The sequence below is a fragment of the Actinia tenebrosa genome, unplaced genomic scaffold (assembly GCF_029948245.1).
Source record: "Actinia tenebrosa isolate PJP-AT-01 unplaced genomic scaffold, QUT_ActTen_1.0 PGA_scaffold2__45_contigs__length_23673736, whole genome shotgun sequence".
Lineage (NCBI taxonomy): Eukaryota > Metazoa > Cnidaria > Anthozoa > Actiniaria > Actiniidae > Actinia > Actinia tenebrosa.
The window spans coordinates 16,556,726-16,570,670 of NW_028292579.1; the positions used below are offsets into that span (position 1 = coordinate 16,556,726).

The 13,945-nt window shown below is 37.1% G+C and overlaps 1 protein-coding gene across 1 annotated transcript; it reads right to left on the bottom strand.

Annotated features, from left to right (window-relative positions):
• Window positions 1-42: 42 nt before the first annotated feature.
• On the bottom strand, window positions 43-4,136 carry LOC116300061 (uncharacterized). The gene is made up of 7 exons (XM_089033886.1): window positions 3,970-4,136; window positions 3,327-3,481; window positions 2,662-2,823; window positions 1,878-1,989; window positions 1,319-1,529; window positions 982-1,135; window positions 43-374 (listed from the first exon to the last, which is right to left on the bottom strand). Exons 1-7 carry the CDS (start codon window positions 3,984-3,986, stop codon window positions 79-81), a joined length of 1,107 nt encoding a protein of 368 aa, XP_088890012.1. The 5' UTR covers window positions 3,987-4,136; the 3' UTR covers window positions 43-78.
• Between the last annotated feature and the right edge of the window lie 9,809 nt (window positions 4,137-13,945).

Here is a 13,945-nt window from a genome sequence, read left to right on the forward strand (position 1 = left end):
TTCCAAAGGGGGATGGGGAGGAAATGTGTGTACGCAGGTGGACAAGTAGAATAATTATGTGAACTCGTTGAACTTCTCTTATCTAAAAACTAGTGATGATAGTAGGAGTAGAACCATTGTCCAATCAAGTGTTTCTCTTCTAGCACTCGATTTACTGTCGTCATCTTCGATCTTTTTATAAATAATCAAGATCCTCTTTTTCTTTTTGGTGGTTGGGTGTGTTTCAGTTGGTTGTTTTGTTGAGTGGGTAGTAGGTTTAGTACGTCTGGCTGGTTCGTGTAGTATGTCTGGTACATGCTCGGTAGTGCGCGATCTTCTTGGTCTTCTTGTTGTAGCAGGGCGTACTTGAGCACTGATGTTTCCTACTGTACATCCTGGAAAATCGATAAATTTTGTTTGTATGCAGAATCGGACACACGTCGCATCAGTCGCGCGCAATTGCGCAATGTGATTCTCTGCAAATTAAACTCGACTTGATAATGAATCTTTGAACACGGCGCGCGCAACAAATTTCATAGTCTGAACGGAACATTGCGCAATGTGATTCTGGGCAAATGTAACGCGACTTGATAATGAATCTTTGGACACGGCGCAGTTGTCGCGCGTTATAGCCACAAATCTTACGAAGTGAACGCAACCTGCATCGCGCAATGCCGTGATGCTCTCATCAAATGATGAGAAGCGACTTTACGAGGAAGCGCTGGCCAGAATTGTACGAGGTTAGATAAGCTTCCCGCTTAATGTATAGTTGTTGTATGAAAAGGTTGCATACTAAGTGTGACGTCTCGAAATCTCTTGCCAGTAGTTTTGTGCGCAAGTGTTGCAACATGTTTGTTCGACCATACAAACTGAAAAGGCGGCGCTCTGGGTTTTTTAACTTTCTTTTTAACGATATAAGTTTAGATCCGCAACAGGGATACCATATTGTTTTTTTTAAATTAAGTGTAAGACAGCTAAAGAGTGTGTTAATACGTATTGTACCTTGTGAAGCATTGCATCCGTACAACTCCATCCTAAGACAGATTTCTCCAAACTTGTTCCACGTGACAGGGTTTAATCGAACTAGTCTTGTTGTCAGCGGCGTTGCTAGGTAATGCTTCACTATTTGATTGCTGTCCCTGTTGCCTACAAAAGTCTAACATGAAATTTGAAATTAAAAATTTTTCATCGATTTTATTTCACGAATATTATTCACCGAAGTGCATTTATTCGATCAGCTATGCTCGGAACAAGCTTTAGCGCAAAAAGGTGAACTGAGTATTGTAACTAAGGTCTAAGGAATAGAGTAAGTGCACTATAACACACCAACTGTACGTACCTTACGTTTACCATTTTCCCCATAAACGAACCATGTAGTACCATTACAGCTGTAGCTAAGAGTATAGCTGGTGACCCAGTTGCCATCTGGAAAGGCCATTCCTTGTGTTGCTATGGCTGCAATGGTTTGATGTGTCTTGAAGTCAACTTGAAGGTATTGACTAGAATCTGTCGCAGATGCGCACCAAGAACCAAATGAGCTCATTTTTAACCTAGAGAAATATTGAATGGAATATGTTATTTTATTAATGATAAAAAGGTAAATTTTACACCGCGAAAAGATGAAAAAAATTACTGACGTTTAGGACGCAAGTCCTTCGTCGCAGTAAAAGAGATATTGATATTAAGAAATTATGTCATTAGGTGTAGAGGTAATAGATGTTCTGGACTGACTAGCCTCTCATACATGGGAAAACGCTTTTATGTTTTCACCTGAACACGATGCTAGTCAGTCCGGAACAATAGTTATTCAAATTGCTGGCCATATTTCGATTCGGTGTATATTGACATCTAATGCACATTAAGTTTCATAGAACAGTTTTAGTATATCATTATCCTACCTATTGTTTAATCTTGCTGCTGAGGGCGAGGTCCATATACTCTTGGCAGACGAGGCAGTAATTTGATGGTTTTTGATTTGATAATTTTCCATGCCAAGCGCACTAGTACACGCTAAACAACAAACAAAACATGCATACATAAACATTATTGACTTGGCTACACCCCTTAGCATGATATCATGACAAGAATAGGCATCACATGCAGACCTTTTCTTACTTCGATAAACAGAATACATTGTGTTCTAGCTTCACGACAAACAACACCACATAAAACACGATGAACTGAATACATTGTGTTCTAGCTTCACGACAAACAACACCACATAAAACATGATGAACTGAATTTTTTCTACCAAAGCTAGACCACAATGCATTCTAGGAAAAGTTCTATAGAATTTACACCATCAAGTGATGGCAGCCATGACAGGAGGTACAACAACAGAGTCTGATTCCTCTTGAAAACTGAATTATTTCTCATATAAATTAGATTAGACTGGATTCAATTGTTGTGCCTCCTGTCATGGCTGCCACCACGTGATGGTGCAAAGCCTCAAAATTGATGGCTGATTATCAAGATTTAGTAAGCAAAGCTGGGTAATAAATGGATGACAATATAGGCCACGCACAAAGAGGGTATTGAAAAAATATATATAAAGAAGGGTAACTGTGTTGCCATGGCGACTAGTGACTGGTGACTTGTACCTTGGAAACCAAAGAAAAATGATCGATTGCTACGCCTTTTTGTTGCTATAGTAATCAGGCTGAGAAAAATCGGCGAACTTACGTGGCTCAGTTTTGACCGTCGTTCCTGCTGTTGTTCTTGTGGTCGACCTTATGGTCGTTGTGCTGACCGTGGTCGATGGTTTACTGGTCCTTTCTGTAGGTGGTCGTCTCACTGTGGCGGTGGTCGTAGTATTGGGTGTAGGTGTGGTGGGTGTGCTGCAGACTGATTGGAAGAATAGATAATTAAACAACGTAAGTGCAAAGGACTTCAAAAACTGTAATGAAAGCAAACACAAGAAGTGACTGTACTTGTTCGAATTCATTTAAACTAGACTTCTTTTCTTTAATTATTAGAACAACAAAATATGCCATGCTTTATCAAATCTAAATGTTTCATCCGAAATTCTTACATTCAATTTAGTGTCAAAACGCGAAAGCCTCAAAGATACTAACACTTCTGTTATTCAAAAAGTTTCCCTTCGTGATAGAACTATATGGTCATCCTAACATACATGTATTTAGCTAACCAAGAAGTATGTTTATCGATTGGTTGATAATCTCGAGAAAAAGTGTCCGGTAGTCAAAGGAATACCATATTGGATTGTTTCTGTATAAGGTTTCAGTAACTAGCGAGTTAGATGCATTAGATGACTAAGTCAGGGTGATCAGGCTTTTTGTTCTACATCTGATAATACATGATCATGTAGCGTATAATAATAGTCTCACCTTGATCAGACTTGCATCCATGTACTTCCACTCTCATACAAATAGAACCCCATCGATACCACGCGACGGGGTGAATTCGAATCATGCGCGCAAGTGATGGGTTTTGGAAGGTAGTTGAGCACAACTGAATCTGTATCGGTATTAGCTGTAAATGTCTAGAGACATGAATTAGAAAAGAACGCTTTTAATAACAATGGCAGTAGATGCTTGTTAGGATAAGAACACTCATTGCCCACCATTCTTGAACGGTAATATACGCATCATCGGTAGTTTTAAACAATAAGCTATTACAAAACTTTGTTGAGCTGTAAGTCAGTTTTTGCGCGTTGTTACCACTGCGCGCGCAACAGACAGATTTTCTTTAACAGAAAAACGTAGAGAGAGTACGTTTTTACTTTATGAAATAAAGAAAATGTAACGCGCAAATTTGTGCAATTTCTTACGATGTTTTTCATGGATATATGGTACGCATTCTAGGATACCTAAATACCATTACCACTGCGCGCGCAACAGATTTTCTTCCACAGAAAAAGCTAGAGAGAGAGTACGTTTTTATTTTATGAAATAAAGACACTGTAACGCGCAAGTATATGCAATTTCTTACAATGTTTTTTTACGGATATATGTTATAAATTCTAGATACCTTAGTAGTACTGCCATTCCAATATTTCTGCCACGTCACTCCATCACAGCTATAGCTTACAGTATACGATGATACCCAATGATCACCTGTGAACTCCACGCCTTGACTAGAAAAGGCTGTAATATTCTTGACATCAAGAAAATCGACTTGTAGATGAGGGTTGTGGTCACTGTATGATGCACACCACGCTCCTAGTATGTGCCTGCGCAAATATAAACATAGTATGATGAGTAGATAGAAAACAACCGAAGTATAAATACATAGCTTATACATATTCTCATATAAGCATATAAGAAACATCACAGAAACGCAAGATATATAATAAGGTCAACTTTGTAGATGTGGGTAGTGCTCACTGTATGATGCGCACCTAGATGCCTGCCCGAATATGCGTATGGTGTGATGGGATATAGGGGATATACGCCTAATTCAAAAAACTTTGTCATCGTCAAAGGCGATAGGCGATAGGCCATTCTGAAATGGAAATGGTTTCGTTGAATACAAAGGCATCGAATCAGTCTTAACACTAAGATCCATATTCTTGACGAGAATAAGAAGCAGAAACACAAGTCATTCCAGCTATTCTTGGATCTTGGAATGACCTATCAACTATCGCTTTGCGCCTATCGCCTATTGCCTATTGACGACGTTTATTGAAATAGGTGTATAACACATGTATATAAGGCCGAGGTCAATTTATAGATGTTGAGTGTGTTTCTATTGACTGTTCTTACCTCTTTTTATTGAGTCTTGCAACAGATGGAGGTGCAATCATGAAAGACGAAGCGGTGATTTGACCATCGGTGATATCACCAGACTCCATGCCTAGTGCGCTATAACAACCTGAAATATATCGTTTAAAATGAGAGGAGAAAATAAGATCACAACATCTCGTCTACCTAAATGATTGTTTATAGCATGAAGGCAATAGTACTCTCTTTGTTCGTCTGTCTCATTAAGTACTTTCACTATTTTTTGTCTTTTTGTCTTTTTTATTTTTGCCTTTCTTTCATTCTTTCTTTCTTTCCTTCTTTCTTTCTTACTTTCTTTCTTTCTTTCTTTCTTTCATTCTTTCTTTCTTTCTTTCTTCTTTCTTTCATTCTTTCTTTCTTCTTTCTTTCATTCTTCTTTCTTTCTTTCTTTCTTTCTTTCTTTCTTTCTTTCTTTCTTTCTTTCTTTCTTTCTTTCTTTCTTTCTTTCTTTCTTTCTTCCTTATTTACTCCTTTTCTTTGAATCCCTATTTCATATTGTTACCGACACTACTCATTTTCCCCTTAACATCCATGTCGTTTCAACAATCTCACCTCCTCCCTTGATCAAGCAACCGTCACATAATTCAGTCCTAACACCCTTCAGCCAACCCTCATGCCATCACACAGGAGCGGCCACGACAATTAACAAAAATAGGAAAGAAAAACAGCCCATCCCTTGCCCACACCGTACCATCAATGCTCCCATGAGATTGCCATGAATATTCGTGCCTGAGATAGATATGAGTCATTGACCCTTGGCGATAAGACCATGAAAACACTAGATTATCTTACATGTAATGACACTTATTAAAAAAATACAGACGACAGGACTAAATGATTACAAAAGCGCAGGCAGAAAGGTCAGCCTCAATCTCCCTAAGACCACTCAGACTCCTTCTGTTTTCTGTTTATGCACGACATGGAGTGTCATCTTAGACTCGCAAATCAATTATACAACTCAAGACCTATCTAGCTCATGATTAAAGCCGGCGATCGCACTTAAAAATGATTTAGAGGAAAGAGCGATTTTCTTATAGCTGCGTGATATGTTATCATTACACCAATTTCAATCAAACTCTCTGCACATTCCTAAGACCCTCATTTATTTCAAGATAAGACATTATTAGGACTATTAGTGACACCAAAATAAAGTAGCGTCTTCCAGACCCCGTCCGTCTAGCGTATCAAAAACCATTTCAGTCAACACAAAAAGTATATTTTCTTAATATGATGCAATTGTTTATTCCAGTGTTTTAATAGTTCTCATCATTTGGACTCGTTTCTGATTGCTTTATATTGCTACATAGTTACTATTGTACCACTTTGTTAATATAATCTTACGATACTTCTTGGCCGTAATCTAGGACCTTATAATTTAGCTTTTAAAAATTAAAGCATGCTGGCACGGTATTTTTTGTTAGTATACTACTTCTGTTACGTGGTCACTTACATATATCGGCATTTGTGGTAAGGCTCAGAAATTTAAAGGTAATCTATTTGCGAGCGCGGAATGGTTTGATATTGGGTAAAGTATTCGGATACCATATAACCACATAATCCCCTAAACTATCAGCATAAAATGAGGCCGATTGATTTTCAGTGTTCTCGTCAGTGCTCAGTAAGTTACTTCAATTATGTTGAATAAAGCAAGTTTTTTTTGATAGACGACTTAGTGAGGACACGGCGAACGGTGAAGACTTTGAGCATAGAGGGGAATAATGGTATTCCCTTCTATTAGGTTTACTTTGAGTTTTTTCCCTTTTTTAAAATGAATACTCAATCATACCTTGAACCATACCAATCGATTGAAAATAATATTTATTTTGATCACTAGGTGTGCTTTATTTTAGAGGGTTTGAAAAAGTAGAAAGTCCAGGAAATAATCACATAAAAAAACTCGAAGCGTTCAAGGTTCTAAGAATCACTCACTGTAAAAAACTAAATCCCAAACTATCATTTGAATCCTCTTGTAGTTACATTCCAACGATGCACGTCCTATGACCCTTACTTGTACAAACATTCAAGGTAATGGTTTTAGTTTAGTGATGGATTGACTGTCAAAAGACTTTGCGGTTTAGTGACGTTAGGTGCGGTGATGGTGTAGCTTAGGAATGATCATATCTAGAAAACAGATCGCTTCTTAAATAACTGGATCCTCGCCACAATTGTATTAAAAATTTAATGTATTTATTGTTTTAATTCGGTACTAACACCAATAAGAATCATAGCAGTGAATTAAAAGCTGAACTTAACTTTTAGTTTAAGTATACTTGCGCCATGTTGGAGAATTGAAACTGTTGACAATTAATTTTGAAGGCCCACAAAAGATGAATCAGTTCTTAAATTTCTTCATTCTCTCTCCTCTTTCGTTGTCTTTTTTTATGGATTTGTTTTTTTCATTATGATTATTCTGTTTTTATTGAACTTAACTAAAGAAGTTGAAACCTGAGATAGTCAGGTTTCAACTTTTCAAAAAACGTTTTATTTCCTTAGCCGCGCCACAGAGCATTCATCGACGTGCTATGTATCATAATGCTTACTGTTAATAGTCTTAGGATCATTTTATTCGCGTTGAATTCTCTTCTAAGGCACGATAGTAAAAGTAACAATAGAGAGAAGAAGAGAGACCTTTGGCGCGAGAACAAACACATAACAAACATCTGTGGAAATTCGATTAGCACCTCATAAGTCAGTGTCTGAAGAACAGACAGACCGACGGGTCCCGAAAACTTGCTAAGACTAACTAAAGTTAACACCGCGATTACATTCGAGGTCAGCTTCGCTCTTTATCAGAATGTTGAACTGGAATCTAGGATTTTGTTATCGCCTGCTCCAAGCGCTTGATGAGCCGATTTGCAGGGTTAGTTAAGCGCTTCGCAGATCATTAAGCCCCTCTAAGACACTAAAATCAGTCAGTGCGCGATGGGACGACGCTAAGAGGGGCCGAAGAGAACGCTGCGCATTTAGGATTAATTCGATTTGTTTGTGAAGAACAATTGATGCATCCGTATGAAAGAATGTATTGGTTTGAAAACTATGCTAAGATAAATATATTATATATCAAATACCATTAGAATAGAGTAATGAACAGTACTTAGCTTAAAGACTATGATACTGAAACCTTACACTAGCGCACTACATCAATTACCCAGTGAACTGAGAATCTCATCGCATTGAGTCAACTTAAAACCATTACAACTTTACACGAAGTTATATTGACTAGCCTTGGTTTACCAAAGGGGCTTAGAGAGTGAAAACATGGGTTTATATTTGTCGAGAGAGATTTTCCTTACCGCCATTGCTGCCAATTGTTTCCTTGATGGTCGTAGATATTACCAAGGCGTGTAGACAAACCAGTCTAATCCACATACTGATATTCTCCATCCCGTTCAAAAAACTTCACAAAGTTGAGCAAATCCCAAGATTTCAGTTAAGTCGAATTTCTTTTATCCGAACGAGACTGAGTCCACTTTAGAGCATTTCTTATTTAGGTGTCCCAAATCTGTTTAGCTACTAGATTAGCACACTACTGGCCGGTAAAATGTGGTCCAACGATCCTTAAATCTGTACTTGTTCTACGGATTTTCAAATCCTCCTAATAATACTGTACAGTGTGAAGACACTCAGTGGTTGCCGGTTCTTCACAGCTCTGAATCCAAGCAAGATTCAAGAGTTTTATAACCAGAGAGGTGGCAAAATAGGATTACATTTCTTCATATTCTTGGAGTTCATAAATCTTCCAACTTGACAAGTCGCGGGATCTGGAGAATGTAGGTCTTGTGGAGTCAATTATCACGGCACTGCAGAAGGCCTTGAATCAATTCGCGCAAATTTCAACAAATTAAGAGTAGTCCCGCCTTAGTTGTGTTAACTTGTGCCCCGGCTAGAAAAAGAAATGATGATATAACACTGTTTGTCTTCACGTAGGAGAAATAAACAATCCTGACGCCAACATTTCGTGAAATTTAAAAGAATAGTTTCTCTTAACTCCACTAACACTCCAAACACTTCCGTTTGGCCGGAAAGGCGTCACCATGGTGTCTTCCATCGGTGTATCATGATTGATTTGAACCCAGTCCATCTTAATCCATCAATGTCATCCTGGTCCATTTTGGACCAAAGAGTTTAGAGATGAGGACAGTTTTTGACAGTAACTTCACTGCCCATGGCTTAGTGTCATACATCAGGAGGAATGTTGGTCTTGCTGTGCGCAATTTGTGTTGCGGTAAGATAAACACGCCGGGTGGCTTTAGGAATTCAGTGCTGACCTGGCTGGCTGGCTCGTGCAAAATCATTAATCTTGTTGGGTGACAAGTACGCTGCTCTTTGGCCTCCATAAGAGACAAAGAAAACTTGATACGCAATGTTGACAATACATGCATCCTGAAGACTTCTATCATATATTTTGTTATTTCTTCTCCTAAATCAATGATGTTTCCATTGGAAAAGTTTTTTTTCTACCGTGACCATCAGATGCATGACATTGGTATTTTGTGACAAGGTTATTTAGTATTGTGTGACAACTATGTACATGCTACATCTTGTTCTGCAGCAGAAATCACATTTGCAGCTGTTTCAGTCACCACCATTATAGACGTTCTCCGAGCCTTTGCCATAACCTTCAAGTCGCTCATCGTCCTCTTGATTACCTTTATTCCGCTTTCGTTTCGTTGACATCAATTTTGAGTTTTTAAAAATTACATTCAATCCAATGAAATTCTTGATGAAGTTTTCCGTCGAGACTCCAATCCAATTCAATTTTTAAAACGTTTCACCCAATATCGTTATCATCCAGTCATCTTTAAATTCTTATTCAGATAAAAACGATTGTTTGTTTGTTTATACGATGATCAAGGAATACTAAGAATTGCAAAATAATTTGTCAACCGTTCCACCCATTCTCACCCTCGCCGATTTTTACAAATCAGTCTTCCTTCATTTAAAATACTAGACTACGTGGCATTACTTGAAACATATCAAGCCCTAGCTCCAGGCACAACTACCATCAAGACAAAACTTCGTAACTTTCTCCAATTCTCCCTATTGAGCAGAGCAGTAACATCGCGAAGCGGGCTTTAGCCAATGGTTTATGCGAACTTCCCGCCTGAAAAATCACTAATGATTGGGTGGGATCGAGACGTTAAAAGTTATCGCAGATCACTCACTTTTTTAAAAGAACAGCCCCAGCAATTACCGGCTGTTTGCAGTGACGTGTGATACCACTTAGATAGAATCAACAACATATTGCTATCGGAGGACGCAGACTTTAAGTAGTTCCAAACGAAAAAAGGAAACCCTTGAGTGGCACGGTACCTCTGCGCTCTTTTCTCTCTATGCTTCATTGTTGGTAAGTCCAGAAATTGTCCTCAAATTTATCATCGAAAAGATATAGATTGCTAGGATTATAGTAGATAGATTTTGTGGATTATAGAAATGCTTTAGGAAATATAATGCATAACGCCCTCCTCTATATCTCATCCTCACTACCTCCTAGCAATTAATATATAGGGAAATTTTTAATAGTAAGTATTTCATTGCACTTGAGTAAAACCGTTTTTATCTAAATCCTGATTCGACAAGCACCTGTTTGAATCGACTTAATTCACAAAACAAAAGCTCTTCTGTTAATTTTTATCTGAAGATCTGTATTTTTTTAAAATCGTTTCGATGCTGGAGGCTGAAGAGCCGGATGCGATAGTTGATTTTGATTGTCGTACTTTTGACGTTTTGATTGCTACCTACTTTGGGGGAGAAAAAGATGTCCGAAAATGTACGGAACTGATGAAACCACGCACTATTAAGTAAAAAAATACTGCAGCACATTATATATTAAAACTAAACCACTAAAGAGAATTAAGAAAAAATATGAACATTAGGCAAGTATTCTGATATATATTTTTGAAAGTGTAGTGCGTGCGCATATATCCAATCATGACTAAATCCTTAACAAAAAATATACTACGTTCTATATAAAAACTATATCAATAGTAAAGAGGCCGAAAAAAAAAAGATATATCTATTGTAAGCACTCTGAAAATTAAAGGAAACAAATAAATCGTAAAAAAAAAAAAAAAAAAAAAAAAAAAAATCATCAGAAATGATATTACGAACTATGTTTAAATGGTAAAATATGTTTTAATCAGTATTATTAACGGCAAATTTCTAACAAAACTTTTTCCTTCAAACTCTTGCTCCGGAGTCATTATCTGCAAAGTTTTTTTGACTAGACAGGATGCGCGCGCTTGCCCGCTAGAAAAGAAGGTTTTCAATTGGCTAATTACTAAAATCGATGTAGATGATCTACTGTTAAAGTTTCTGCATTCTGATTGGCTATGCTACTATAAATCTGTTAGAAACCTAACAAAGTCTACTCTCATATGATGCCGAGTCCAGGAAACGAGCTTGAGACTTCGGAGGTGAAAAAGAAGTGCACTCCCAATACCCCCACGCTTTTAGAATTAAAAAAATTGCGCATGCAAGATTCAGAACAATCGATACGACCCTCGCCCACTGTAAACAGCTTACTCCATAGAAAATGTTTTGCGCACCGAAATCAGTGTGCGCATCCATCCATATTCGAATGTAGTAAGGAGTGTGTATGGACGATACACTGCCCCATAAGCTTCTGGCCTTAAAGCCTACCGCGTACAAATAAAAAAGATTTATCCTTATTTATCCAGTTAACTTTGTAACTGGTTTTCTTTTCAACATCTGCGGACTGCGTCGAAGCACTTGCCGGACTATCACCAACACTGTTGATTGAAAACTATCGCAAGCAATTTTATTCAACGATGAATTCATATCCAATGACTAACTGTTAAAAGGTTTTAACTACAGGCAGTTGTCAAATAAAATACTGATTCCTAATGAAGTACGTGGAATATTTACACAAGCGGACAGCAGTTTTCCGTAATTCATAGTTAACATCAGATTGAAAATGTTGTCTGTTCGCGGACGGATGTTCTGTCGATGCTAACTGAAAACACGTATCACATAAAGTCATGAAGATTTTATTACTAGTGACTTTCTGAACGACTTCTGATTACGATGGGAAATACTACCTATAATAGGATATGATTAAGATTTCTGAATAATTAGGAAAAGGATTTTTCCCCCGTTTTGCTGCTTTTCACCTTCTTTATCCTCTTGTCTTTTTAATATCTTACTTTTTTGCTCCTCCTTCTTCTTCATTCTCTTCTTGTCCTTTTCTCCTTGGCTGTCTATTGTCTCTATATAGCGCAAGTGCTTATTAACTGTCGTCCGCGTGTGCTATTTACTTCCTTTCCGAATTTTTTAATTTTCTTGGAAAACAGACACTTCGTCATTAACTACAAAATGTGATAGAATAAACGCTGATATATTAAGTCATAATTTTTCGCCTGGGGTAGGGGGGTAGATTCGCGTGAATCATTCATATGAATCCAGTCCATCAAACCATACCATCTGTTCGTGAACCCAACAACAAGTTTAACTGCTATCTGTGCTATTAATTTCCGTGAGGAAGCGCGAACGTTTAATTTTCTGATAAAGCGAAAAATATCCAAACCCCTTTTTGTGACCCGCCCCCCTTATGCAGTTTTTCATTTTCATTTTTGAACGGCCTCGGCCCGTATATTCAACACCTCGGCCAGATTATTTTCCCTATCCGGACATACTGGCCAATAAATAACCTCTATGTATCTATTTTTTAAAATAATGTTTGTGCTTTTTGTGTGTATATATAACACATTTTTTGCGCAATTTTAGTGTGCATAAGGATATGGGATTTTTTGTGTGGGATCTTTTGTGTGTATACGTATGTATACGTATGTGTATACATATGCATGGTATTAATATATAAAAAAATATTTTTCCCCGTTATTTTTGCGTGTATGTATGATATAAAAATATACTACATATAAATATAAACCATATGTTTTATAAATATTTTAGATATAGTATACAGCGTTTGGTACGCTTTTCTATAGCCCTAAGATAAGGATATATATAATGTACATAATATATAATTAACCTATATATAATATATGAATATTAACCTACCATGGTCTGGTATATAATTAGGCTTAGTCTAATTTTTTTCAAATAAGGACTCTTCCAACGTCTCTACTATAATATGTATATATCTAAATTTGTCTGCAATGTGCGCCAAAACCATTCAAAATGGCCTCTCCTAATTATCTTTTTTTAAATCATCGAAATTTTCGAGTTTGACTTTTTATTAGCATCTTGTAATCAATAAAATCCTGCTCTGCTACGTTATTACTCTTTTTCCAATATTGTTGTCAGAAGCAGATGGGCATTATATCTCTCCGTGTTTATTCTTGTCAAACACTAGTCCACGCGAAAAAAGGCGATTAATTAAAGTTTACGAAGAACCGCAGTGAGCTAGACAGCTCATGTGGACAAATTACTGAGATTAATTTTACCAAAGCCTTATTTTCTGTAATCAAAACGGCTCTATTAACCATTCCGAGGTTGAAGAAAAACTGGGTCGAGTTGGCATTGCTTTGCATTGTGGGAATGATTTAGAGGACATTTCCAAGATGGCGTCTATTTAGTCCCATAAAACAGCCCCACAATGCACTGCAATGCTAACTCGACCCAGTTTTTTTCATCAACCTGAGAATGGCTAATTGCATTGGAACGAGGACGTTTTTATTAAAACTGTCCATCAGTTTATCCAATATTGCCAGCTACTTTAAAGGATATACTGAAAAATCTTGCTAAAACGTATAGGCGACCAGATTTGCTGCTTAAACAACGAATTACATTCGTTTGGTGAGTAGAATCAATGATTATTCTATCTTGAAACGAAGTAAAACGTATCATATAAATAAGTCCAGGGAAATTTTTTACGGTCTTAAATAAAGAATTTATCATAAAAAAGGGAATGAATATTCGGAATAGGAAAAAAAAAATTTTTAACAACATTTCAAAGGGCTTCACGCCACAAGACAGAGGCAAGAGATCGAACACGAAGTTCCTTTTGATCGAGGCCTAACTTAATTGTTTCGAAAAAAAGATTGAAGTCTTATGTAAAAACTTATGACGGAAAAATGAAAGACAATTTTTTCCTACAAATACAATCATAGGATTAAGAAATGTCGTAGACTGCAATTTCGTTTTGTGGTGAGCAATAACCTTGGAAATTCGCTGATATGATTAGTTAGATCCTGTAGGATAGATAGCCTTTGGATTGAAAGATATACTAAAAACAATACAAA